This window comes from Montipora capricornis, chromosome 13, assembly GCF_036669925.1.
Source record: "Montipora capricornis isolate CH-2021 chromosome 13, ASM3666992v2, whole genome shotgun sequence".
Lineage (NCBI taxonomy): Eukaryota > Metazoa > Cnidaria > Anthozoa > Scleractinia > Acroporidae > Montipora > Montipora capricornis.
The window spans coordinates 29,892,411-29,919,788 of NC_090895.1; the positions used below are offsets into that span (position 1 = coordinate 29,892,411).

Below are 27,378 nucleotides of genomic sequence, written 5' to 3' on the forward strand. Positions count from 1 at the left end.
GACTTTGGCTGGCTGTCATACGCAAGCAAGGTGTGCACAGTCCATGCCTTAGTTAACCTTGACAACGTGACAAAAAACTATCGATAAAACAAGGCTTCAAATTGGTCTCAAGTTTTCGAAATTGTGTAATCACTTTGCAAGGCTGATATCTCAGTCACTTTGCACTGGCAAGACACATGATTACCTTTGTGTCCCGTCCGCTCTGTCACAGTAGTAGGAAATCACGCACGATGCCAACAGCACCCTTGGAATCTCTAGAAAAAACACTCAAGTCTTGCAGAAAAGCTGTAAAGAAACTCGTCTACTTAACCCCTGTTAGCCTGAGCATGAACCATTAATATGCGGCCCCCGTCTTGAGTTGTCAAACAAATGCCGACGTTGCCTTTATCGAAAAATAGAGAAGACAGCAACTAGATTATTATTACAGTTGCACCCACAGTGCCACAAAGAAGTTCTTTCGGATGGTGTTAAGTCAAGAATATCCAAAAAGTTCCGTTGGAATTAGTGATGACGTAAGAATTTTCAAGACGCAAACGTGATTAAGAATTATACCTTTTCTGCTTTATTTGTGCTTTAACACCTTAGCCTTGCATGCCTGTAGATGAACCTCTTTCACACCCTTTGACCACCTGTGCTGATGATAAGAACCTACGTACACTTGAAGTGACGTACGCTATCGACAGTAGATTAATCTCTTTAATCACCAAGACTTCAAGAGCGGGTTATTTAAACAAACACTAAATGAGATCGCGAGTTTTAACAATCCTTTTACTTCCAGAACTTTCTAGAAGTGAGCTGCTTCAAAGGACAAACGCATTTTTCCTTCGTTTTTGCCTCTTCGACACTGTTTTGACAGTGAACGGCCTTACTGGGATTGGTCAAAATGAAAATGAGCTGAAACGAGGTGTAAGCCCTGGCTGACAACTGATTGAATAATCAGCCCTTAAGTCTTCAAGGCTCATGCACTTTACCGCTGATTGCGCAACTGGAAATTGATGTGTAAGGAGAGAAGCTTCCCGGCTTCCTTCGGTGGCCTCTTGCTCACTCACTGTCGTGGCGCTGTGTAAATGGTAGAGTCGTTGTTTCTCTGAGGAACGTTCCCACATCTCTGAACATAAGTGCGGACAGACCCTTATGTCCAGAAATGAACCTAAGGGGTGCAGGGACGGCGCAGTGGTGAGAGTTTGTTGCTCCGAGAGGTTTTCTCCGGGCACTCCGGTTTCCCCTCTCCTCAAAAACCATCATTTGACTAGATTTACTTTCATTGTTCATTTCAGTTTACAGTGTCCCCAATTAGCGCTCCAGCGCTAGAACGACTAGACACTTAAATTAAGTTCCTTTCCTTTTCCTTTCCTTTCTAATGAGATGCACACCCAATTTTGCCATCCAACACGAAGTGTCTCTCTAAGTCTAAGCCTTTGCTACCTATTTCCCGGCAGCAATGAGGTCCAAAGGATAAAGGTTAGCGTTAGTTTTAGCTTTGGGTAAATGAAGCAGTTAATCTTAACTTAAAGAGCAGCATTTGGGGGACACTTTGTGACATTTTTTGTCCGTATTCCGTGACATGAGTGATGTTGAAGTTGGGGAGAATAGCAAGGGGACACTTCGTGACGCTTATTGAAAGTAACGCGCATATAATTAGGGACATTTCTGGACATAAGAACAGAAATGCAGGGTTTTTTTTCCAAGAGGTTCACTCAAGTGATTCCAGAACTAAAAGGGATTTATTTTATTTTGCGTTGCGTTTTTCTTTTGCTTTCAGTCTGGTCTCTAGGCTTCCTTATTCATTTATTTCATTAATGAGTTCTACGTTTTTGGAAAGATCATTTAGAAAAGTCAGTATAAATTGTACCACAACATGCGGCTAGAACGCGTTACCAGTTGGACGGTCATTTGATACGCTCCGGCGTGTTCGTCTCGACGAATGCGCTTGAACTCTCATACTTTCCATAGTATCTAATCCAATCTCAGAGAAAACAAGACACTAATGAACTTCCCTCCTCACTGAACATGTTAAAGATCGCATATTCGCTATCTTTTAAACGTTGTGAGGACGTTGATGGTTGTGCATATTCCCTGGTTTCATTTTAAAAATTCATTGTAAAAATTTCATCGTAAAAATTCGCGTGTCTGACTCGCATAGTGTATGTTGACATTATAGTAATGATTGTAATTGCGCTTGTTGCATTTTTATGGCCCTGAAAACGTGCCCATCTCAGCATTTTCTATTCATCGCAGCCGTAATCAGTTTTGCTTGCAAAGCATGATCAGCGTCTATTTGGTTCACGGCACGCAACCAAAATTTCATTGTTTATAGTGGATGTTGATGCGCACTGCCTGCCTCGCGAGTAAACTGTAATCAAAGATCTTAGATTCTTTAAAATGTGTGTTTGATGGCAAGCATTTAGACCTTGCTTCTTAAATTGCGCTATTCTTTTCAGGAAGTGTTTTCATGATGCATGTTACAAGGTCACTGTCACCCATGCAGACTGTGCGCTAGCAAATCTCATTCTTTCTGTTAGATAAACTTCTCGAGGCAGTTATTTATCAGAACAAGGTCGCAAAGAAGTAGACGTTTCGGTGAGTGGGTGGGAAAAATATCAACTGTGACCGTTTAACGGCCTTATTCAATGAAGCATTCTTTTCCTTTGTTTTTGGTTGTTTTTAGTACTACTCTGTTGGCTTGATTTGTTAAGCTCGTCTCGCATCTCAGTTTCCAATTTTTCAGGGAAATGACAGTCCATATCACGCAAGTGAGACTCGCTCAAACTCTTTCCTGCGATTACCATAATTTGGCACTAATGACATTGCAATCGATTTCCCCTCCTCTCCTATTTTAAGGCAAACACCATGCATTAAAGTTGACTACGAAAAGGTTTATTTTTTTGTCCAGGATCCTTGTTACAATAAAGTTGAGGACACTACACTATGGATTCCAGAGAGCATCGTTGATGACCGATCTTTTAACGCAAAACACCAAATACATTGCTATAAATTCAAGATAACATATTTGCTTGATGCTGTCTTCATCAACTACATTGAAAGTCGATCACTGCTTCAGTGACAAAGTTGCATCTCCCATGACTTCTACCGTCGTCCAAAATCATCTTTAAATTACAGCAATGTGTCTTGAACATCTAATTTTTCCTATGTCCTCTTCTTTTACCAGTACCTGCATAAAAGACCATTTAGAAGGTCAAAATGTTATCTATGATGTTAATGTCAAATTAAACAACCCGAAGAACTGTTTGTAATTAAAAAATGGGTCAGTTATTATTTAATACTGCACTGAAGTATTTTTCAACTGAATCTTCGAATTATAATTAAACAACTTTACGATTATGGAAAGTCAAAGTGTGTGTACCAGTAGGCTCCAGTTAAAGAACATGGACCAACTTTCGTAGATGTCATGACCATTGTGATGTTTTTTTTGGCTAAGCACTTCATTGTTAAGGCGCGCAAATTATTTTGCAGTTCAATACTTGAAATTGCTTGATTGCAACAAACTATAAAATGTATGTTTGATACTAAGCCTCCCAAATCGTTATGTCGTGATACCTAATGGAATCGCAGAAAGTATAAATGTTGTGCTTAAAAATCCTATGGCGAGTTATAGAACAGTTCTGACACTCATCGATCACCAAGACGTCATATTGATAAGTAAAAGTGAGTTTTTCTATCTAAGTACAAATGTCCATCCGAAATATCATAGTTAATAGTCTATTAACTATGGATAAACGGAGAGTTATTAGTTCAAGAGAGAACTTAAGACAACAATTTTGAGAGAGAACGAAGTAATTTACTTTGGCTTTATTGTAAAACAGGTCATACTTTTTCTTCAAAAGGATAATGTTTCTCTGCGGCATTGTTATTTACAATTTTTTCGTAAGCACATTTTGATACTAAGCCTCCCAAATCGTTGTGTCGTGATACCTTATGGTATTGCAGAAAGTATAAATGTTGTGTATAAAAATCTTATGGCGAGTTATAGAACAGGCCCCAGTTGTTCAAACGATGGATAGCGCTATCCGCCAGATAAATCACTATCCACCGGGTAACTCAATTGGTTTTGCTAGTGTTAATCCGCTGCATAGTGATTTATCCGGTGGATAGGGCTATCCAACGTTTGAACACTCAAAGATCACCAAGACCTTATATTGATAAGTAAAAGTGGGTTTTTCTATTTAAGTACAAATGTCCATCCGAAAAACCGAGATTTATTAGTTCAAGAGAGAACTTGAGACGACAATTTTAAGAGAGAATAAAGTAATTTACTTTGTAAAACAGGTCATACTTCTTCTTTAGAACCATAAGCTTTCTCCACAGCATTGTTATTTACAATTGCTTTGTAAGCACATTTTGTTTGTAAAAGAGCCTTCCGCGCCAAAATCCTCAGAAAGACGAGAGCACTTTCTCCTAGCGCTAGCGCAGCGCGAAAGCCTAATTGCCTTTGTAAAGAGCCACGAAACAAATCACGGTCAGTTCTCTCTTTTTGGTGGCCCTCGTGAACGCTAGCACCCTACAAAGCTTGTAATCTGGCGCCACAAACTGACAGTGAACGTTTAAATTTGACATATTATAGAAGCGAAAGATGGCGTACATACCTTCTGACTTTACAAGATGATGCAGTAATCGTTATATACTATAGAAGAAATGGAAATCCAGGTTAGATGGTTAAAACGCAAGGAGGAAGACAGCGAAAAAAATAATAACTACGTGGCATCCCACGGGCTTTGATGTTTGGCGCGTGATCGATGTACGTACTTTAAGAATCCCTTTGGTCCTTACCATTTCTCAGATTTGGAGGACAGCCTTTGTCTTTAGGCTGGTTATTTTGTGGCTGTTTGGGAGGCATGGCGAAAGCTGACTTCGAACTCTGCTGAAATCTTGCCTTCAGTGAGGTCGAATTGATTATCATGTGCTCTTATTAAGGCAAGCGTTGCGCACGGCTTTTTATAGTACGCAGCTACCAGAAAGGAAACAATGGAGCCTTGCCGTAAACACCAAAGAGCTGCATCCAATACCGATCCAATTGCAAAGAGCTGCGTGCGGCCTGTAAGACGCGCCAATGTCAGCACTTTCGATTCGTGGTAACCAAAATCATTTCTGCATGTGAAGCACGTTCAGCGTCTATTTTCGTCCACTTCGCGCAAACAACATTGCATTGTTTTTGGTAACTGTCTATGTGTGCGTCAGTGGGTGGGAACAATATCACATGTAATCATTTCACGCTCTTATTCAATGAAGCATTCTTTTCCTTCGTCTTTTCTAACTAATATGTGGCGATTGGTCGTTTACATTGCGAACTTGAACAGCCATTGGCTTCTCTATGGGCTTGATGAACGCCTCAGATGCCAATTTCTGAGGAAAACGACAATCCATGGCGGTCAAATGAGACTCGCTGAAACTCTTTCGTGCGATTTTTAACATTAACCTTGAGTTGACACAACATCGTGTGTCGCACTGATCGACATCTTGGAACATATCATATCTCGATACGGCACAAACAGGGGGATAATTTGTCAGAAATGCACCTAATTGACATCCAACACGAAGTGTCCCTTTAAGTCTAAGGGCGCTTTCCATTTGACAGAACTGACGGGCCAGACAGGGCATTTGGTAGGGCTAACTCTACAACGCTTTCAAATAAACACTTCGAGGATGATATATTCTCCTCCAGGAGAATGCGAGGGATTATCATGCTAGTGTTTCTTCAAATTGTTGCATTTTCTATTCAAAATGACTGGTCTGGCCGGCCAGTTCTGACAAAAGGAAAGCGCCCTAAGCACTTGCTAACTATTTCTAGCAATGAGGTCATGGTAAAGGGTAGCGATATTTTTAGCTTCGGGTAAATGCAGCTGCTTATCGTTACTTGAGGAACAGCATTTGTGGGACACTTTTTGGCGTTCATTGTCTGTGTCCCGAGACACGATTGATGTTGAAGTTAAGGGGGGACGCTTATTGAAATCAACGCGCGTATAATTAGCGCCATTTCTGGACATAACAGAAATGCGGGTTTTTTTTTCAAGAGGTTCACACAATGGATTGCAGAACTAAAAGGGATTTCTTTTATTTTGCGTTGCGTTTTTCTTTTGCTTTCAGTCTGGCCTCTAAGGTTTCCTTATTCATTTATGTCATTAATGAGTTCTACGTTTTTGGAAAGATCATTTAGAAAAGTTAGTATAAATTGTATCGCGACATGCGGCTAGAACGCGCTACCAGTTGGACAGTCATTTGATACGCTCCGGCGTGTTCGTCTCGATGAATGCGCTTGAACTCTTATAATTTCCATAGTATCTAATCCAATCTCAGAGAAAACAAGACACTAATGAGCTTCCCTCGTCACTGAACATGTTAAAAATCGCATATTCGCTATCTTTTTAACGTTGTGAGGCCATTGATGGTCGTGCATGTTCCCTGGGTTGAATTTTGCAGCATTCTTTGAAAATTCGCGTGTCTGACGTGTGCTTTACTATTGTCATAGTGTATGTTGACATTGTAGCAATGATTGTAATTGCGCTTGTTGCATTTTTATGGCCCTGAAAACGTGTCAATCTCGGCACTTTTAAATCGTCGCAGCCGTAATCAGTTTTGCTTGCAAAGCATGATCAGCGTCTATTTTGGTTCACGTCACGCAACCAATATTGCATTGTTTATAGTAGATGTCGATGCGCACTGCCTGCCTCGCGAGTAAACTGTAATCGAAGATATTAGATTCTTTAAAATATGTGTTTTGAGGGCAAGCATTTAGACCTTGCTTTTTAATTGCGCGTCTCAATTTGTAATTTTTCAGGGAAATGACAGTCCATAGCAGGCAAATGAGACTCGCTCAAACTCTTTCCTGCGATTACCTTAATTTGGCACTAAAGACATTGCAATCGATTTCCTCTTGGATTTCTGTGTATTACAATCTAGCGGATTACTGGTATAACCTTTCCTCTCCTATTTTAAGGCAAGCACCATACATTAAGTTGACAATAAAAACGTTTATTTCTTAGTCCAGGATCCTTGTTACAATAAAATTGAGGACACTACACTATGATTTCCAGAGAGCATCGTTGATGACCGATCTTTTAACGCGAAACACCAAATACATTGCTATAAATTCAAACTCTTTCCTGCGATTACCGTAATTTGGCACTAATGACATTGCAATCGATTTCTCCTTCCTCTCCTATTTTAAGGCAAACACCATGCATTAAAGTTGACTACGAAAACGTTTATATTTTTGTCCAGGATCCTTGTTACAATAAAATTGAGGACACTACACTATGAATTCCAGAGAGCATCGTTGATGACCGCTCTTTTAACGCGAAACAACAAATACATTGCTATAAATTCAAGATAACATATTTGCTTGATGCTGTATTCATCAACTACATTGAAAGTCGATCACTGCTTCAAAGTGACAAAGCTGCATCTCCCATGACTTCTACCGTCGTCCAAAATCATCTTGAAATCACAGCAATGTGTGTTGAACATAAAATTTTTCTATTGTCTTCTTCTTTTACCAGTACCTGCATGAAAGACCATTTAGAAGATCAAAATGTTATCTTTGATGTTAATGTCAAATTAAACAACCCGAAGAACTGTTTGTAATTTAAAAATGGGTCAGTTATTATTTAATACTGCACTGAAGTATTTTTCAACTGAATCTTCGAATTATAAGTGAACAACTTTACGATTATGGAAAGTCAAAGTGTGTCTACCAGTAGGCCCCAGTTAAAGAACATGGACCAACTTTCGTAGATGTCATGACCAGTGTGATGTTCTTTTGATTAAGCACTTCACTGTTAAGTTGTGCAAATTATTTTTCAATACTTGAAATTGCTTGATTGGAACAAACTATAAAATGGATGTTTGATACTAAGCCTCCCAGATCGTTATGTCGTGATACCTAATGGAATCGCAGAAAGTATAAATGTTGCACTTAAAAGTCTTATGGCGAGTTATAGAACAGTTCTAACACTCATCCATGACCAAGATATTGATAAGGAAAAGTGAGTTTTTCTATCTAAGTACAAATGTCCATCCGAGAACTTAAGACAAATTTTTGAGAGAGAATGAAGTAATTTACTTTGGCTTTATTGTAAAACAGGTTACACTTTTCAAAAGGATATTCCTCTACGGCATTGTTATTTGCAATTGCTTCGTAAGCACACTTTGTTAGCAGAGGTACCTTCCGTAGCGAAATCCTTAAAAACACGAGGGTGTTTAATACTAAGCTTGCTTGATCGTTATATGTGATACCAAATGGAATCGCAGAGAGTGTAAATGTTGTACACAAAAATGTTATGGCGAGTCATAGAACAGTTCTAACACTCGTCGATCACCAAGACGTTGTAATGATAAGTAAAAATGATTTTTTCTATGTTAGTACAAATGTCCATCCGAAAAACGGAGAGTTATTAGTTCAAGAGGGAATTTAAGACAACAGTTTAAAGACAGAATGAAGTAATCTACTTTGGCTTTATTGTAAAACAGGTCATACTTTTTCGTCAAAAGCATGTTTCTCTACGGCATTGTTAAGCTTATTTACAATTGCTTCGTAAGCACATTTTGTTTGCTGAAGAACCTTCCGCGGCGAAATCCTTAAAAGACGAGGAAGACAGTGACCTTTAAATTTAACATATTGTAGAAAAGAAAGATGTCGCACATACCTTCTGACTTTACAAGATGATGCATTTATGTTTTTTTTTATATGCTACAGAAAAAAGGGAAATGTAGGTTAGAAGCATGTTAAAACGCAAGGAGGAAGACAGCGGAAAAGTTAACAACTACGTGGAATCCTACGGGCCTCTATGTTTGGCGCGAGATCAGTGTACGTACTTTCAGAATCGTTATTCTTATCCGGATCAGGGTCTGGAGGATCGATAGGTGTTGGTGGTTTCGGAGGCATGATGAAAGTCGACTTCGAACTCTTTGCTGAAATTTGTGCACGGTATGTTACCGTTGACAGCGATGACGCACTTATTAGTGGAGCCTAGTCCTAAACACAAGGGCCGCGTCCAATACCGATCCAGTTGCAAACATGTGCGTGCTATCTGGGATTTTTGCTTACAAATCATTTTCTCTGACACAACATCATTTCATCAGTTCACTCAAGCGGTGCGTGGGGGCCATTGAATTGCGGTAAGTCTAATCCGCGGTTGAGCGTCATTAGAGTCACAAGCCTTGTAGTCATTACCATCGGCTGCTGTTTCCTTCTGTTCTTTTTGTTGTTGTTGGTGTGCTGGTTTCGTGCTTTGTTTTTTGGTGTCATAGTGTTTGGAGAAAAGCGAACGAGCGGACTATTGACAGAACAGGTCGCGCCTAATCGTTGGAAACTGAGTTATACTAACTCGTCAATATCCAACTGATTCTTACCCTCACGCGTTCGAAATTACATCACGGCACCATCTTTTCTTGGAAAATCGGAGTAGCGTCTTGTCAGTAACTTGCGTCTCAACAGAAGACCACACTAATCTTCCTTCCCCTTTTATTGTAATCGTTAGAAAGCAATCGATGCCAGCGCCTTTCATTACGTTGATAGACGCTACAGAATACTTGTCATTTTGACACTGGCCGATTCTAGAGCTACTTCATCATTATCACCTTTTGTGATAAATTGATCAAATGAGGGAATATATCTATGTTTATTTTGTCACCTTGGGTCGGCCTGCTCTTCAGCCAATTGCAACTGAACCACTTGGGTTTGACACGAAATTGACAATTGTTTCCTTATATGTAACATATTTTCTTAGTAAAACAAAGAAAGACTGTTGGAGACATAAAATGCACTAGCAATGCACTTTCGATGCCTTTTTTGAGTGCTTACCTAATTTCCTAGAACAATGCTTTTGTACCAGCTTTACATCTGAAGGGCGCGCAAGCCGAGTAAAGTGCTTTCGCCTTGTAAGCAATTTTAAATTTTCTTTGAAAGAGCTTGTAGCTATTTATCGAAATTTGCGCCGCTCCAGCTGAACGGTAGAGGCGGACTTTCATTTTCCTTAATGTTGATCTGTCCAAAGACGTATCGTCTCACTGAAATATTCTCCGCTTCAATTTTTCAGTTTGTTGCATGGTTAGCAACATTTTGTAATTTAAATTGCTTGCAATTTTATGCCACCCAATATTTCAAAACAAACAAGGGTAATTTATTCGATTGTCCTTGTGGAATATGTCTGTTTTTGCAAGTTAAAAATGAATGATTATAACTCCTTTAGGGATACTGTGATGATGAGTACTTTTGCATCTGTGACGAACTTAGTGCCATAGTTTCCACATGTTTGAGCAAAAGCGAGTAAGTGATGCGCAAGGTAACGACACTTCGACAGAAAAGGTTGCGCCTGATTGATTAAAGTTTATTTAAACTGACCCAACAATATCTAACTGACTGATGTTCCTCACCCTTTTATTGTTAATAGTTAGAAAACAAACGATTCCAGCGCTTTTGTAGCACGCGTTCGAAATTACATCACGGCATCATCCTTTCTTGTAAATGTGGGGAAGCATCTTGTCAGTAGCTTAGAAAGCAATAGATGCCAGCACTTTTGGTTTCCTTTATAGACGCCACAGAATTCTTGTCATTTTGACTTTGGCCGATCCTAGGAGGGAGCTTCGATAGCACTTTCCTATTTTGATTGCTGAAAGCGCAATTTCCTGACTTTTAAGCTACTCCATCATTCTCACCCTTCGTGATCAATTTTATGAAGAGAATTGTGATTGTAATTGCCGCTTGTTGCATTTTTGTGACCCTGTACGAAGACGCGCCCATCTCAGCACTTTCGATTCGCGGTAACCAAAATCATTTCTGCTTGTGAAGCACGTTTAACGTCTATTTTGGTCCACGTCGCGCAAGCAACATTGCATTGTTTTTGTTCACTGTCGATGTGTGCGTCAGTGGATGGGAACAATGTCACGTGTAATCATTTCACGCTCTTAGTCAATGAAGCATTCTTTTCCTTTGTAACTGATTGGTGGCGATTGGTTGTTTTCATTGCGAACTTTAGCAACCATTGGCTACTCTGTGGCCTTGATTATTGTCGTGAGATGCCAATTTCTCAGGAAAACGACAGTCCATGGCAGGCAAATGAAAGTCGCTCAAACTCTTTCCTGTGGTTTCTAACATTAAGCTTGAGTTTACGCAAACTCGTTTGTTGCACTGATTGACATCTTGGTATATATCATACCTCGATAGGGCACAAACAAGTGGATAATTTGTCAGTGATCACTTTGTAATCGACCTTCTCTAGGATTTCTATGTATTGCAATCTCGAGGATTACTAGTATACCCTTTCTTCTCCTATTTTAAAGTTCAAACACCATACATTAAGAATTATCAATTCAGTTAACATTTAAAAGGTTTATTTCAATTTCAAGGAACTTGTTACAACGTAGTTGAGAACACTATACTATTCCACTGAACATCGTTGATTAACCATCTTTTGTCTCGAAACGCAAAAAGGCAGTTATTCATTTTTTCCTACAATTATCATCTACATTATTAAAAGTCGATCATATAGATTTCGCCTGGAGCTTCAAACTGAAACTTGTATGTCCCACAGCCTCAACGTCTACAATAGCATTTCCTTACAGCAATGTATCTGGAATAGCGACTTCTTCTTTTGTCCTCTTTGACCTGCATGAAAGACCCCAATGATTTAGAAGATCAAGTTGCAATCTGTGACGATAACGTAAGATTAAACAACAACCTTAAGCATATTCCTTTGAGTACTGAATCGGAAATCATGGAATTTCTATTTAGACAACGCTGTTTTCTAGATGAAAAATGGGTTAGTTATTGTGTAGTACTCCAAATAGTTTTCAACTGAATCTTCGAACTATAATCAGACAACTTTACAATCCAGCATAGAAAGGCACTACTAGCAGGCTACAAGAATATGGACCAACTGTCGTAGTTAACAGAACAACTGTGATGTTTTTTCGTTCCCTGCGAAGGCGCGCAAATTATTTCACTGAGCAATCCTTTAAAATCGCTTCATGGAAAGAAATTATAAAATGGACGTTTAACGCCAAGCTTCCCAAATCGTTATGTGCGATACCAAGGAGAATCACAAGAAGAATTTAATGTACATAAAAGTCTTATGGCGTGTCGCAGAACCGTCAAAAACACCAAGACGCCATATTTGAAAAACAACCTTAGGCATATTCCTTTGATTACTGAATTGTAAATGAATTTCTCTTTAGACAACACTGTTTCTAAATGCAAAATGAGTCAGTGTGTTATGCACCAAATAGGTTTTAACTTAATCAGACAACTTTACAATCATGGAAAGGCACAACTAGCCGGCGAAAGGAAGAGGGACCAACTGTCGTACTCGTAGCTAACATAACCACTGTGACGTTTTTTCGTCAAATACACTGTACTTCACAGTTAAAGCGCGCAAGTCATTTCGCTGGTTAAATTGCTGATGGCAGCAAATTATAAAATGCCTGTGGTTGTTTACTTGTGAAACTGAGCTTTCCAAATCGTTATGTGCGATGACCTTATGAAGTCGCAGAAATAATGAATGTTGTAAGCTTAAATTAAATCGTATGGCAAGTAATCGAACAGTTCTAATGGTTATAGAACACCAAGTCGTTAAGTTTATATTGAAAAATAAACCTGAACTTTTTTGTCTAAGTACAAATCATTGTCCAACCGAAAAGCCTAGAGTTAGTAGTTCAAGAGAGAACTTGAGTCAACAATTTTAAGAGCATTGTTACTTACAAATGCTTCGTAAGCACATGTTTGTGGAAGGACCTTCCGCGGCGAAATCGACGAAAAAGGCGAGAGAACTTTCCCCCAGTGCCATTACAGCGCGAAAAGCCTAACTGTGTTTGTAACGAGCCACGAAATAAGTCTCGGTCAGTTTTCTCTTTTTGTTCGCCCTCGTGAACTTGCGTTCGAATATGCAAGCACCCTACAAAGTGTTCCGTCTCTCGCCACAAAACAGTTATTGTTTAATATGACATATTCTAGAAACAAAAGATAGCGTACATACCTTCTGATTTTACAGGATGATGCAGCTATTATCTCTATACGCTATAAAAGAAAGGATTGTTAAAACGCAAGGAACAAGACCGCGGAAAAAATAACATCTACGTGCTTTTATGTGTGAACGTACTTGAAGAATCCCTTTGGTCTCTGGATCTATCATTCGGATTTGAAGGACAGCCACGGTCTCTGGTCTGGTTTGCTGTTGAAGGTTTGGGAGGCATGGCAAAAGTCAACTTTAAACTCCTTACTCAAACTTGCCTTCACAAGTGAAACCGAATATCATGTGCTCTTGTTTAAGGGAGGCAGTGCGCATGATGTTTTAGGGTTTGGGCGCAGCTATTAGAACGGCTCTCGTGATTGGTTCAGGAACAATTGGCACTAAAAACATACAAATGACACCACAAAATTCAATGGTGCGTAGTCCTAAACACAAAAGAGCTGCATCCTGTATCGGTCCAATTGCAAAGAGCTGCGTGCTATCAGCGATTTTTGCTTACAAATCACTTTCACTGAGATAACATTTCATGATTTGTTACCTCCTGTCACACTCAAGCGGTGCGTATAAGCCAGCTAATAGCGGAAACTCTATTCCACAGTTTAGCGTCATTACAATCACAATCCTAGTTGTTATTATCATCGGCTACTGTCTCCTTCTGTTCTTTCTGTTGATGTGGTGTTGGTTTCGTGCTTCTTTTTTGGTGGCATAGTTGATTTCTGATGTTTGGACAAAGTGAACGAGTGCACACTTTGACAGAACAGGTCCCGCGTAATCGGTTGAACCTGAGTTACACTGACTTGTCATCCAACTGTTTCTTACCCTCACGCGTTTGAAATCTACCACATCACGACGTCATCCTTTCTAGGAAAAGGGGAGAAGCGTCTTGTCAGTAACTTCTGTCACAACAGAAGACCATACTAATGTTACTCCCCCTTTTCTTGGTGATCGTTGGAAAGCAATCGATGCCAGCGCTTTTCATTACCTTGATAGACGCAACAGAATACTTGCCGTTTTGACTTTGGCCGATCCTAGTGAGCTTCAGTAGGACTTTCCCATTTTGATCGCTGAAAGTGCGATTTCCTTACTTTCACCCTACTCCGTCGTTCTCACCTTTCGTGATTAGTTTTATCAAGAGCATTGTGATTATAATTGCCGCTTGTTGCATTTTTGTGGCCCTGTAAGACGTGCCAATCTCAGTACTTTCGATTTGCCGTGAACAAAATCATTTCTGCTTGTGAAGCACGTTTAGCGTCTATTTTGGTCCACGGCGCGCAAACAACATTGCATTGTTTTTGGTAACTGTCGATTTGTGCGTCCGTGGGTGGGAACAACACGTGTAGTCATTTCACGCTCTTATTCAATGAAGCATTCTTTTCCTTCGTCTTTTCTAACTAATAGGTGGCGATTGGTTGTTTCCATTGCGAACTTGAACAACCATTGGCTACTCTGTGGGCTTGATTATTGTCGTGAGATGCCAATTTCTCAGGAAAACGACAGTCCAGGGCAGGCAAATGAGACTCGCTGAAACTCTTTCCTGCGATTTCTAACATTAAGCTTGAGTTTACACAAGCTCGTATATTGCACTGATCGACATCTTGGTACATATCATACCTCGATAGGGCACAAACAAGTGGATAATTTGTCAGTGATTTCTATGTATTGCAATCTAGAGAATTACTAGTATAACCTTTCTTCTCCTATTTTAGAGTTCAAACACCATACATTAAGAATTATCATTTCAGTTGACTTTTAAAAGGTTTATTTCTATGTCAAGGAACTTGTTACAATGCAGCTGAGGACACTATACTATGCTACTGGACATCGTTGATTAGCCATCTTTTGTCCCGAAACGAAAAAAAAGGCAGTCATTCATTTTTTGCTACAATTATAATCTCCATTATTAAAAATCAATCACGTAGGTTTCGCCCGCTGCTCCAAACTGAAAGGTGTATCTCCCATTGCCTCAACGTCTACAATAGCATCTTCTTGAAATTACAGTAATGTATCTTGAATAACTACTTCTGTCTTTGTCCTGGTTGACCTGCATGAAAGACCACAATGATTCAGAAGATAAAGTTGTAATCGGTGACGTTAACGTAAGATAAAACAACTTAAGAAATATTCCTTTGAGTACTGAATCGGAAATGAATTTTTCTGTAGACAATGCTGTTTCTCAAGCTGGTAGAATAGCGTTTCTACCAGCAGGCTAAAAGAACATGAACCAACTGTCGTAGCTAACATAACAACTGTCATTGCAGCAAATTATAAAATGGAAGTTTAAAGCCAAGCTTCCCAAATGGTTATGTGCGATACCCAGCGGAATCGCAAGAAGAATTGATGTTGTACATAAAAATCTTGTAGCGTTTCACAGTACATTAAGACAACAAGACGCCATATTTGAAAAGTAGAGCAGAATTTACCGAGTACAATTGTCCGATGATAAAACCGACAGTTGTTAGGTCAAGTGAGGGCTTATGATAACAATATTAAGAAAGACTTGAGTTATCTATTTTGGCATAATAAAAGAACAGGTTATATTTTTCCATCAGTAACCGCAAGGGTTTTCTACGGCATTATTATACAATTGCTTCGTAAGCACATTTTTTTTGGGTTAGGGTTACTTCAAAATTGCTGATGGCAGCTAATTATAAAATGCCTGTCGATGTTTACTAGTAATTGGTAAGCTTCCCAAATCGTTATGACCTTATGGAGTCGGAGAATGAATAAATGTTGTAAATTAAAATCTTATGGCGAGTAATCTAACAGTTCTAACGGTCATAGATCACCAAGTCGTTATATTGAAAAGTAGAACTGAACTTTTTTACCTAAGTACAAATCATTGCCCAACCGAAAAGGCTAGAGTTACTTGTTCAAGAGAGAACTCGAGTCAACAATTTTAAGAGGGAATTAAGTAATTTAGTTTGGCTCTATTGTAGAACAGGTCATGCTTTTTCTTCATAAACATAAGGTTTCTCTACGGCATTGTTGTTTACAATTGCTTCGCACAGCACATTTGTTTGTGGAAGGACCTTCCAAGGCGAAATCGACGATAAAGACGAGAGAACTTTGCCCCAGGGCCATCGCAGCGCGAAAAGCCTAATTGTGTTTGTACAAACGAGCCACGAAATAAGTCGCGGTCAGTTTTCTCTTTTTGTTGGCCCTCTTGAACTTGCGTTCGAATACGCAAGCACCCTACAAAGTGTTTCGTCCCGCGCCACAAAACAGTGACTGTTTAATGTGACATATTCTAGAAAGAAAGATATCGTACATACCTTCTGACTTTACAAGATGATGCACTGACATTCTTTATATGCTATAGAAGAAAGGAAAATACGGGTTAGATTGTTAAAACGCAAGGGATAAGACCGCGCAAAAACAACGTCTACTGGACATGTGCTTTTATGTTTGGAGCGTGATCAATTGTACGTACTTGAACAACCGTTTTGGTCTGTGGATACATTATCATCATCGGTCTGGTTACCTGTACAAAGTTTCGGAGGCATGCCAAGAGTCGACTTCAAACTCTTTGCAGGAACTTAATTGCCTTCAGTGAATCGAATATGTTGTGCTCTCAAGGGAGGCACTGCGAATGATACTTTATGGTTTGGGCGCAGCTATTAGAACGGCTCTCGTGATTGGTTCAGGAACATTTGGCACTAAAAACATACAAATGACACCATAAGATTCAATGGTGCCTAGTCGAAAACACAAAAGAGCTTCATCCTATATCGGTCCAATAGCAAAGAGCTGCGTGCCATCTGCGATTTGTGCTTACAAATCATTTTCAGTGAGATAACATGATTTCATCAGTTGTTACCTCAGTTCACTCAAGCGGTGCGTATGAGCCATTGAATAGCGGAAACTCTAATCCGCGGTTGAGCGCCATTAGAGTCACAAGCCTTGTTGTTATTATCATCGGCTACTGTTACCTTCTGTTCTTGTTGTTGATGTGGGTGTGCTGGTTTCTTGCTTTGTTTTTTGGTGGCATAGTGTTTGGAGAAAAGCGAATTAGAGGACACTAAAACTGAGTTACACTGAGTTGTCAATATCCAACGCATTCTTACCCTCACGCGTTCGAAATTAGATCACGACATCATCCTTTCTTGGAAAACTGAAGAAGCGGCTTATCAGTAACTTGCGTCACAACAGAACACCATACTAATGTTCCTCCCCCTTTTATTGGTGATCGTTAGAAAGCAATCGATGCCAGCGCTTTCCATTTCCTTTATAGACGCCATAGAGTATTTGCCATTTTGACACTAGCTGAACGTAGAGAAAGGGACAGAGGGAGCTTCGATAGGACTTTCCCATATTGATTGCTGAAAGCGCGATTTCCTGACCTTCAAGCTACTCCATCATTCTCACCTTTGGTGATGAATTTTATGAAGATCATTGTGATTGTAATTGCCGCCTGTTGCATTTTTTGTGGCCCTGTAAGACGCGCCAATGTCAGCACTTTCGATTCGTGGTAACCAAAATCATTTCTGCTTGTGAAGCACGTTCAGCGTCTATTTTGGTCCACGTCGCGCAAACAACATTGCATTGTTTTTGGTAACTGTCTATGTGTGCGTCAGTGGGTGGGAACAATATCACATGTAATCATTTCACGCTCTTATTCAATGAAGCATTCTTTTCCTTCGTCTTTTCTAACTAATAGGTGGCGATTGGTTGTTTCCATTGCGAACTTGAACAACCATTGGCTTCTCTATGGGCTTAATGAACGTCTCAGATGCCAATTTCTGAGGAAAACAACAATCCATGGCGGGCAAATGGGACTCGCTGAAACTCTTTCGTGCGATTTTCAACATTAACCTTGAGTTGACACAACCTCGTCTGTCGCACTGATCGACATCTTGGTACATATCATATCTCGATACGGCATAAACAAGGGCATAATTTGTCAGAAATGCACCTAATTAGATACACGCATAATTTTGACATCCAACACGAAGTGTCCGTTTAAGTCAAATGGCAAGCGCCCTAAGGGCCAGGGGGAACTGACGGGCCAGACAGGGCATTTGGTAGGGCTAACTCTACAACGCTTTCAAATAAACACACTTCGAGGATGATATGTTCTCCTCCAGGAGAATGCGAGGGATTATCATGCTAGTGTCTCTTCAAAATGTTTGCATTTTCTATTCAAAATGACTGATCTGGCCGGCCAATTCTGACAAAAGGAAAGCGCGCTAAGCACTTGCTAACTATTTCTAGCAACGAGGTCATGGTAAAGGATAGCGTTATTTTTAGCTTCGGATAAATGCAGCTGCTTATCGTTACTTGAGGAACAGCATTTGTGGGACACTTTTTGGCGTTCATTGTCTGTGTTCCGAGACACGATTGATGTTGAAGTTTAGGGGGGACGCTTATTGAAATGAACGCGCGTATAATTAGGGCCATTTCTGGACATAACAGAAATGCAGGGATTTTTTTCAAGAGGTTCACTCAATTGATTGCAGAACTAAAGGGGATTTCTTTTATTTTGCGTTGCGTTTTTCTTTTGCTTTCAGTCTGGTCTCTAGGTTTCCTTATTCATTTCTTTCATTAATGAGTTCTACGTTTTTGGAAAGATCATTTAGAAAAGTCAGTATAAATTGTACCGCAACATGCGGCTAGAACACGCTACCAGTTGGACATTCATGTGATACGCTCCAGTGTGTTCGTCTCGATGAATGCGCTTGAACTCTCATAATTTTCATAGTATTTAATCCAATCTCAGAGAAAACAAGACACTAATGAACTTCCCTCGTCACTGAACATGTAAAAAATCGTATATTCGCTTATCTTTTAAACATTGTGAGGCCGTTGATGGTCGTGCATATTCCCTGGGTTCAATTTTGCAGCATTCTTTGAAAATTCGCGTGTCTGACGTGTGCTTTACTATTTTCATAGTGTATGTTGACATTATAGCAATGACTGTAATTGCGCTTGTTGCATTTTTATGGCCCTGTAAACGTGCCAATCTCAGCACTTTTTATTCATCGCAGCCGTAATCAGTTTTGCTTGCAAAGCATGATCAGCGTCTATTTTGGTTCACGTCACGCAACCAATATTGCATTGTTTATAGTAGATGTCGATGCGCACTGCCTGCCTCGCGAGTAAACTGTAATCGAAGATATTAGATTCTTTAAAATATGTGTTTTGAGGGCAAGCATTTAGACCTTGCTTTTTAACTGCGCGTCTCAGTTTCCAATTTTTCAGGGAAATGACAGTCCATAGCAGGCAAATGAGACTCGCTCAAACTCTTTCCTGCGATTACCGTAATTTGGCACTAATGACATTGCAATCGATTTCCCCTTGGATTTCTATGTATTACAATTTAGCGGATTACTGGTATAACCTTTCCTCTCCTATTTTAAGGCAAACACCATTCATTAAAGTTTACAATGAAAACGTTTATATCTTTGTCCAGGATCCTTGTTACAATAAAATTGAGGACACTACACTATGAATTCCAGAGAGCATTGTTGATGACCGATCTTTTAACGCGAAACACCAAATACATTGCTATAAATTCAAGATAACATATTTGCTTAATGCTGTATTCATCCACTACATTGAAAGTCGATCACTGCTTCAAAGTGACAAAGTTGCATCTCCCATGACTTCTACCGTCGTCCAAAATCATCTTTAAATTACAGCAATGTGTCTTGAACATCTAATTTTTCTATTGTCCTCTTCTTTTACCAGTACCTGCATGAAAGACCATTTAGAAGATCAAAATGTTATCTTTGATGTTAATGTCAAATTAAACAACCCGAAGAACTGTTTGTAATTAAAAAATGGGTCAGGTATTATTTAATACTGCACTGAAGTATTTTTCAACTGAATCTTCGAATTATAAGTAAACAACTTTACGATTATGGAAAGTCAAAGTGTGTCTACCAGTAGGCTCCAGTTAAAGAACATGGACCAGCTTTCCTAGATGTCATGACCACTGTGATGTTTTTTTGGTTAAGCACTTCACTGTTAAGGTGTGCAAATTATTTTAATAATAATAATAATAATAATAATAATAATAATACATCTTATATAGCGCATCTATCCATAACAATGATCAGTGCGCTTGGAATAAAAATATAGATAAAACTAAAACTAAAAACTAAAAATATATACATGTAGAAAAAATAATGTTCAATGTGAAAAGTAACTATGTTTGAAAAGGTACGTCTTGAGCTTCTTCTTGAAAACATCAATCGACGTGGATGTTTTTAATTCCATTGGAAGAGAGTTCCACAAGCGTGGGGCAGCTACGGAGAAGGCTCGTTTACCACAAGACTCCAAGTTGTAATTAGGAGTTTCAAGCAGACATTTTGAACCAGAGCGCAGGTTTCTCTGTGGAGTATAGTCATTAATAAGGTCTTGTATATATTGAGGGGCCAATTTTGCACGAGCTTTAAAGGTCAGGAGCAGAATCTTAAACACAATTCTATTATCGATTGGCAACCAATGAAGTTTCTTCAGCACTGGACGAATATGGTTACGTTTATTGGTACCCATAATTAAGCGTGCGGCACTGTTCTGTACATATTGAAGTTTCTGTAACAGATTCTTAGGAAGACCAAGTAGTAGAGCATTGCAATTGTCAAGTCTAGATGTAACAAGTGCAACAAACTATAAAATGGATGTTTGATACTAAGCCTCCCAAATCGTTATGTCGTGATACCTAATGGAATCACAGAAAGTATAAATGTTGTACTTAAAAGTCTTATGGCGAGTTATAGAACAGTTCTAACACTCATCCATCACCAAGACGTAATATTGATAAGGAAAAGTGAGTTTTTCTATCTAGATACAAATTTCCATCCAAGAATTTAAGACAAATTTTTGAGAGAGAATGAAGTAATTTACTTTGCCTTTATTGTAAAACAGGTTATACTTTTCAAAAGGATGTTTCTCTACGGCATTGTTATTTACAATTGCTTCGTAAGCACATTTTGTTAGCAGAGGTACCTTCCGTAGCGAAATCCTTAAAAACACGAGGGTGTTTAATACTAACCCTGCTTGATCGTTATATGTGATACCAAATGGGATCGCATAGAGTATAAATGTTGTACACAAAAATCTTATGGCGAGTCATAGAACAGTTCTAACACTCGTCGATCACCAAGACGTTGCAATGATAAGTAAAAGTGATTTTTTCTATGTTAGTACAAAGAGGGAAGTTAAGACAACAGTTCAAAGACAGAATGAAGTAATCTACTTTGGCTTTATTGTAAAACAGGTCATACTTTTTCTTCAAAAGCATGTGTCTCTACGGTAATGTTATGTGCAATTGCTTCGTAAGCACATTTTTGTTAGCAGAACCTTCCGTAGCGAAATCCTTAAAAACACGAGGAAAACAGTAACCTTTAAATTTGACATATTGCAGAAACGAAAGATATCGTACATACCTTCTGACTTTACAAGATGATGCACTGACATTCTTTATATGCTATAGAAGAAAGGGAAATGCAATTTAGATGGTTAAAACGCAAGGAAGAAGACAGCGGAAAAGTTAACAACCACGTGGCATCCTTGGCGCCTCATCAGTGTACGTACTCTGAGAATTGTCGTTAGATCCATAATTCGGATTACGGTCTCTAGTCTGGGAAGGTGTTGGTTGTGTGGGATTCATGATGTACCCCAGTCCGAGAGGTTTTCCTTGGCGAAGACCACTAGCGAAGTAGCGAGAAGAGAAACCCTTGGCTACCTTGGACTAGATCTGACTTTCATGCATACGCCAGCTGTCAAACTTGGCCAATGGCGACTTAGCAATCACGCTTGCCAATCAAATGAGAACCAATCATATTGATTTGCGTGTTTGTAAAAATATCAGCCAATCCGTGCCTCAGATTCAAGCCGAAGGTAACCAAAGGTTTTTCTCTTCTCTCGCGTCTCAATAAAAACCTCTGGGACCAGGGTAGGCATGATGAACGTCGACTTCGATCTCTTTGGTGAATTTTGCCTTGAGAGAGGCATTGCGCATGAATGTTATCGTTGATAGCCATGACGCAGCTTTTTTTTCCAATACCGATCCAGTCGCAAACATCTGCGTGCTATCTGGGATTTTTGCTTACAAATCATTTTCACTGACACAACATCATTTCATCAGTTCACTCAAGCGGTGCGTATGGGCCATTGAATTGCGGTAACTCTAATCCGCGGTTAAGCGTCACTGGAGTCACAAGCCTTGTAGTCATTACCATCGGCTGCTGTTTCCTTCTGCTCTTTTTGTTGTTGTCGGTGTGCTGGTTTCTTGCTTTGTTTTTCGGTGCCATAGTTTTTGGAGAAAAGCGAACGAGAGGACTCATTGACAAAACAGGTCGCGCCTAATCGGTTGAAACTGCGTTAAACTAACTCGTCAATATCCAACTGATTCTTACCCTTACGCGTTCGAAATTACATCACGGCATCATCTTTTCTTGGCAAAGCATCTTGTTAGTAACTTGCGTATCAACAGAAGACCACACTAATGTTCCTCCCCCTTTTATTGTAATCGTTAGAAAGCAGTCGATGTCAGCGCTTTTCATTACGTTGATAGACGCTACAGTGTCATTTTGGCACTGGCTGATCCTAGAGAAAGGGACGGAGGAAACTTCATTTGGGCTTTCCCGAAAGTAATTACTGAAATTTGCGCTTTCCAGAATTTCAAGCTACTTCATCATTCTCACCTTTAGCGATAAATTGATCAAATGACGGAATATGTTTATTTTGTCACCTTGGGTGGGCCTGTTCTTCAGCCAATTGCAACTGATCCACATGGGTTTGACACGAAATTGACAGTTTTTTCCTTATATGTAATATAATTTCTTAGGAATACAAAGAAAAACTGTTGGAGACATAAAATGCGCTAGCAAAGCACTTTCGATGCCTTTTTTGAGTGCTTACCTAATTTTCTAGAACAATGTTCTTCTACCAGTTTTGCATCTGAAGGGCGCGCAACCCGAGTAAGTGCTTTCGTGGACGAAGTAATGCGCCGTGCCTTGTAAGCAATTTTAGACTTTCTTTGTAAGACCTTGTAGCTATTTATCGAAATTTGTGCCGCTCCAGCTGAACGGTGGAGGCAGACTTCCTTAATGTTGATCTGGCTAAAGACGTATCGTCTCACTGAAAGATTCTCCGCTCCAATTTTTCAGTTTGTTGCGTGGTAAGCAACATTTCGTAATTTAAATTGCGTGCTTCGTCACTTTCATCCCCTTCTGCGCAATTAAGTCGTTTCACTTTCCAGCATGTGTTTCTTGTTTCTTTGAGGTGGTCAATGTTGATTGGTTGTTATATTGAGCACTTACGCCCTGAGCACGTTTGAGCGTATTCCTTACGAAGCAGTTTTCAAGGGCACAAAGTCCCCCACGCCGTGCCAAACATCCTGATTGGACGAAAGGGTTAAGTACGTGCTGGCTAATTGTCAGGGCTTTTTCCCGTAATTTCATTTCGTGTTGTTATATTTTGGGTTACCAAACTTCATTTAATTATCAGTCGTACTTCGCATCCAAACGCAATGGATCCAAGGGTTGAAAAGCTTCTAGAGGGCAAGTCGGACGTCGTTAAGTCTCAAGCCATTGTATTTGCTATAGCTTGCAGTTCGACGCGACCGACGCGGAACTCGAGCCCTGAACCTTCTAGTTTTCTCGGTGAGTTACTTTGTTGTTAGCCCATGCTTTGTTGGCTTTACGATTTCCCATCCAGAATCACTAAAACAGCATTTTATCCTAATTTCACAGGAAAACCCAGAAGGAACCGAACACCGGTTAAGGAGCCGAAATTTTCGTTCGAAGAATCAAGCGATGATGAAGAACTTTCGGGTTAGTGTTGATCCCCTTTCATACCTTTTTTCTTGACACATTACAACATTCTCATATCTTCGTACATCGCCATTAATATATAGGTTGTTACTGAGGGGCGTTTTTTGCTATTTCTCTTTGTTTTTCATTCTGTCGTTTTCTCCATTATTAACGTATTGTGGTTTCTTTCTTCGCAACATTTTGACCAGTATCTTTCTTCTATTGTTCCAGAATGACACGTGAAAGTGAAATAACACATGGAGTGGCCGGCCAATATTCGTGTCTCAGAAAAGAGAGAAGCCAGTTTAGTTCGTTTAGGACAGTAAGCACTCGCGTGATAAAGATGCGTACATTGGGATTGTGTTGAGACACGAGTTTCGTGGACACTAATATGACTGAGTCAGGATCGGTACTTTTCTGGTCAGTTGATGCAGACGCGGTGCATGTCTAGTTTTCGTACAGAAAAAATGTATAATGCACAATCCATTCTCGACCGTCTTGACCGTATTAAATATAGCTGTTCGTTAAAGCTTTAGTTATTATTTATTTTATGATTTTAATTCTTATCGGCACAGTGCCAACTGTAAGCGACTTCTGTGGATTCGACGCAATTGTAGTTCTTGATCCAACGTATTGTTTGCGTTTATGAATAAAACAGAATTCTCACAGCTTGCTTGATGTTCTTCCGTTCGTCTTGTCTACAATTAGTGGTATCGAATGGCCTTTTCTTGTTTTCAATTGCTCGCAAAATTTAGCCTTTTTTTTCGATGTGGTCACAAAATTTCCTTACGTGCTCGGGCTCGCAAAATTTTCACGATGCTGGTATACTTGAATTCTGGAAGATTTTTGTGTAATATGAATCGTAAAAACTGAGTTGTCTCTCGCCGGGATAACCTATGATAAACTGTGAAGGGTTCGACTGTAATAAAATGTTGCAAGTTCAAAGTGTATTGTGTGTTCGATTTAGTCGCACTACTTGACATACTCAAACAAAAACATCCTATGAGACAAAAGTATTTGATGCTGGCGATAATTTCCAAGGTTGCCCCATGGCTTGGTGTTCTCGTCTTTTACTTAAGTTCTCGATGCGAACGCGAAGTTTTGATAGCTTCTCGTGATCGCAAAAAAAGGTGCAGTTCTCGCATGCTCGCAAATGCTTTGAAAAAACCATTTGATACCCCAACAAGAGGACAAATTTACGCTGCCTTTCTGCTTTTATGTAGGCTTGTAAACAAAAAACCCCCAAAACCCTTCATAAAGATCCCATTTAAAACCGAAAGTCGAAACGGCAATTCTTATTTTTGGATATTTTGAACACAAGTCAACTTAGGAAACTCTATCGAAGGATACTCGCTTTCGAAAGAAAAAAAAACTACGTTTACGCTGATTAAAGTATTCTAATCTGATATGTTTTAGTCGGTAAATAAAGCTTATCAAAAGTCGAAATTTCAAAAAGTATTTCAAGAAGAAGAAAAAATTCCCCGGCATGAGTTGTTAATACAAAAGGATAATTTTTCCTAATTATAAATACACATGACGAAATCATCGCTGTAAAAACAAGCGCTGTTGTTAAAATTTCCATGCGGTGAAATCAGTTCTTGGGATTTCCCCTTTTTTTCTTTAACACACCACATGTTGCAGAGCTACAAAAAGCGGTTTTTTAGACGAAGAAAAGATTAAAATGGCAAAAAGAATCGCTCGCTTCATTCATCACAAGGCGTTCGTTACTGTTGTAAGAGAAGGAGCTGGGACCCTTTGTTCTTCAGTGTAATCCAATACTTAAAGCAAACAAGGGTTATTACGTATTCGATTGTCCTTGTGGAATATGGCTGTTTACACGTTAAAAATGAACGATTAGAACTCCTTTAGGGACACTGTGGTGATGAGTACTTTCGCATCTCTGACGAACTTACAGTTGTGCTAATTTTATGCGTGTTTTCCTTGAACGCCGATTTGATTCGCGGAATTCAAGCCCTCTCTCAATGGACTACTTTTCGTTATGTTGTGTGCTTTGTTTCCAACAGCCCTCAAAGTGTCATTTTGGACCTCTGGTAATTTTTCAAATGGTTAAGGTGGGAGAAATAGTTTCTCCTTTTTTCGCACAAATAAACGTATTTTTTTCTGAGAAATAGTTACGAAATTTGGTCAGGGTATTTTATTACAAGTACCCAGCGATATACCTTAACATCAACAGATAAAAAAACAGGACGTTGAAATCTTCCCATACAGCGTTACGAGATAATGTTAGAAATAATCTCCAAAATATTTAAAATTCAACAAAATCTGTTGGCCAATGTTTACTGGAAAATCGAATACCGGTCGTTTCGCCAACGTGTCAGTTCGCCAACGACCTGTTCGCCAACGTATGAAGTCGGTTCGCCAACGTCTAATGTCAGTTCGCCAACGCTTATATGTCAGTTCGCCAACGTCCAAAAACACCTTTTTCGTTGAAAATAATTGTCAATTAGATAACTTGCAATTCGCTTCATGAGAGGGATTGTTGATGTGAACCGCCATATTTGTTATTGAATGCGCCCCAATCCCCCCTCAAATTTTATTAGGTTTCTTTATTGATAGTTTATTGCTGGTCATATACTTTTGCAAACTTGGTGGCTCCTAAAGGAGCCGTTTTTTGGGAGAGAGAGAGATTGGGGAGAGTGAAACGAACATTTTCAAGCCGAATCAAACAATTCATCCTGGATCAAAGGTCACATTATCTTCTTTTGGTAATTTGTACATACATTTCAGATCTATTTCACAAAGTATTTTGGACGTTGGCGAACTGACATATAAGCGTTGGCGAACTGACATTAGACGTTGGCGAACCGACTTCAAACGTTGGCGAACAGGTCGTTGGCGAACTGACACGTTGGCGAAACGACCGGTTACCGGAAAATCAGTATTTTTGAAATACGTTTCTTATTTTTTCTCACTTATATAGTTTGTTTTTTTTAAATTTTTAATAAATACATTCTAAGTTAATTTGAGTTAACAGGCAATGAATGAAAACAGTTTACTGGACATCTGGAAGCAGAGATATAAATGAGTGAGGTTGCAAAATCAGGAAAAATGAGGGGGTTACAAGATCAGCATTTTTGCTTGTGTCTCTCACTCATTTGAGGCTGCACGTGCATGGAACTTCAGGCCAATATGTGACCATTAAGCTGTTTGTGCAACATTTTTGTAGTTTTCATGAATAGGAGATACATGTTTTTTCTTCCATATAAGAATTAGAAGGAAAGTGAGCAAAAATCAGTGGTAGTTTGTGTTGCTTATGCACATGTGCTTAGCTGAAAACCCTTTTGAGCTTCCCTAAAGACTGGAAAGTTTTGATGGATCTAAATCACTTACCTTGCATCAAAGGATTTTATTTAATTTCTAACACAAGCTAAGAAATTTGAGCTAACTGTTCTTAAATTGGTCATTCCATAAAATCCAGACTGTGGAGAATTTTCTTCCCCATCAAAACTGACTCTCAGTTAATAAGATCTGGGTAAATACCTCCAAAGGGGATAACCTCTGGTATCTCTCCCTTTCATTGTATTGTATTGACATGAAGAAAGTTCTGTTTCGTTTCGTTTCTTTTTTTCTTTCCTTCTACTTATGCTAACCTGAGACCGAGACATCGTTTTAGTCCT

General features: G+C 39.3%; 1 protein-coding gene and 3 long non-coding RNA genes across 14 annotated transcripts in view; 2 read left to right on the forward strand and 2 right to left on the reverse strand.

Annotated features, from left to right (window-relative positions):
- Positions 1-27,378, forward strand: part of LOC138029929 (uncharacterized) — a 45,574-nt gene that overhangs the window by 8,929 nt on the left and 9,267 nt on the right. The window lies entirely within an intron of this gene.
- Positions 2,862-9,176, reverse strand: LOC138029927 (uncharacterized). Its single transcript, XR_011127973.1, has 5 exons — positions 8,830-9,176; positions 8,661-8,704; positions 4,789-7,517; positions 4,605-4,642; positions 2,862-3,172 (listed from the first exon to the last, which is right to left on the reverse strand). It is a non-coding gene; the product is annotated as an uncharacterized lncRNA (long non-coding RNA).
- Positions 11,330-21,739, reverse strand: LOC138029926 (uncharacterized). Of its 9 annotated transcripts, none has more exons than XR_011127968.1 (8): positions 21,519-21,739; positions 21,371-21,411; positions 17,346-19,670; positions 16,253-16,293; positions 13,800-15,021; positions 13,110-13,360; positions 12,987-13,027; positions 11,330-11,620 (listed from the first exon to the last, which is right to left on the reverse strand). It is a non-coding gene; the product is annotated as an uncharacterized lncRNA (long non-coding RNA). The 9 variants fall into 9 exon arrangements; XR_011127969.1 differs by having other exon boundaries at positions 13,110-13,841; positions 14,091-15,021; positions 21,519-21,678; XR_011127967.1 differs by having other exon boundaries at positions 13,110-13,837; positions 13,963-15,021; positions 21,519-21,678.
- LOC138029925 (uncharacterized) lies at positions 21,880-24,408 on the forward strand. Of its 3 annotated transcripts, none has more exons than XM_068877778.1 (4): positions 21,880-22,083; positions 23,436-23,590; positions 23,681-23,761; positions 23,972-24,408. In XM_068877778.1, exons 1-4 carry the CDS (start codon positions 21,944-21,946, stop codon positions 23,974-23,976), a joined length of 381 nt encoding a protein of 126 aa, XP_068733879.1. In that variant the 5' UTR covers positions 21,880-21,943; the 3' UTR covers positions 23,977-24,408. The 3 variants fall into 3 exon arrangements, with proteins under 3 accessions (XP_068733879.1, XP_068733880.1, XP_068733881.1); XM_068877779.1 differs by lacking the exon at positions 21,880-22,083 and adding an exon at positions 22,848-23,106; XM_068877780.1 differs by lacking the exon at positions 21,880-22,083 and adding an exon at positions 22,916-22,944.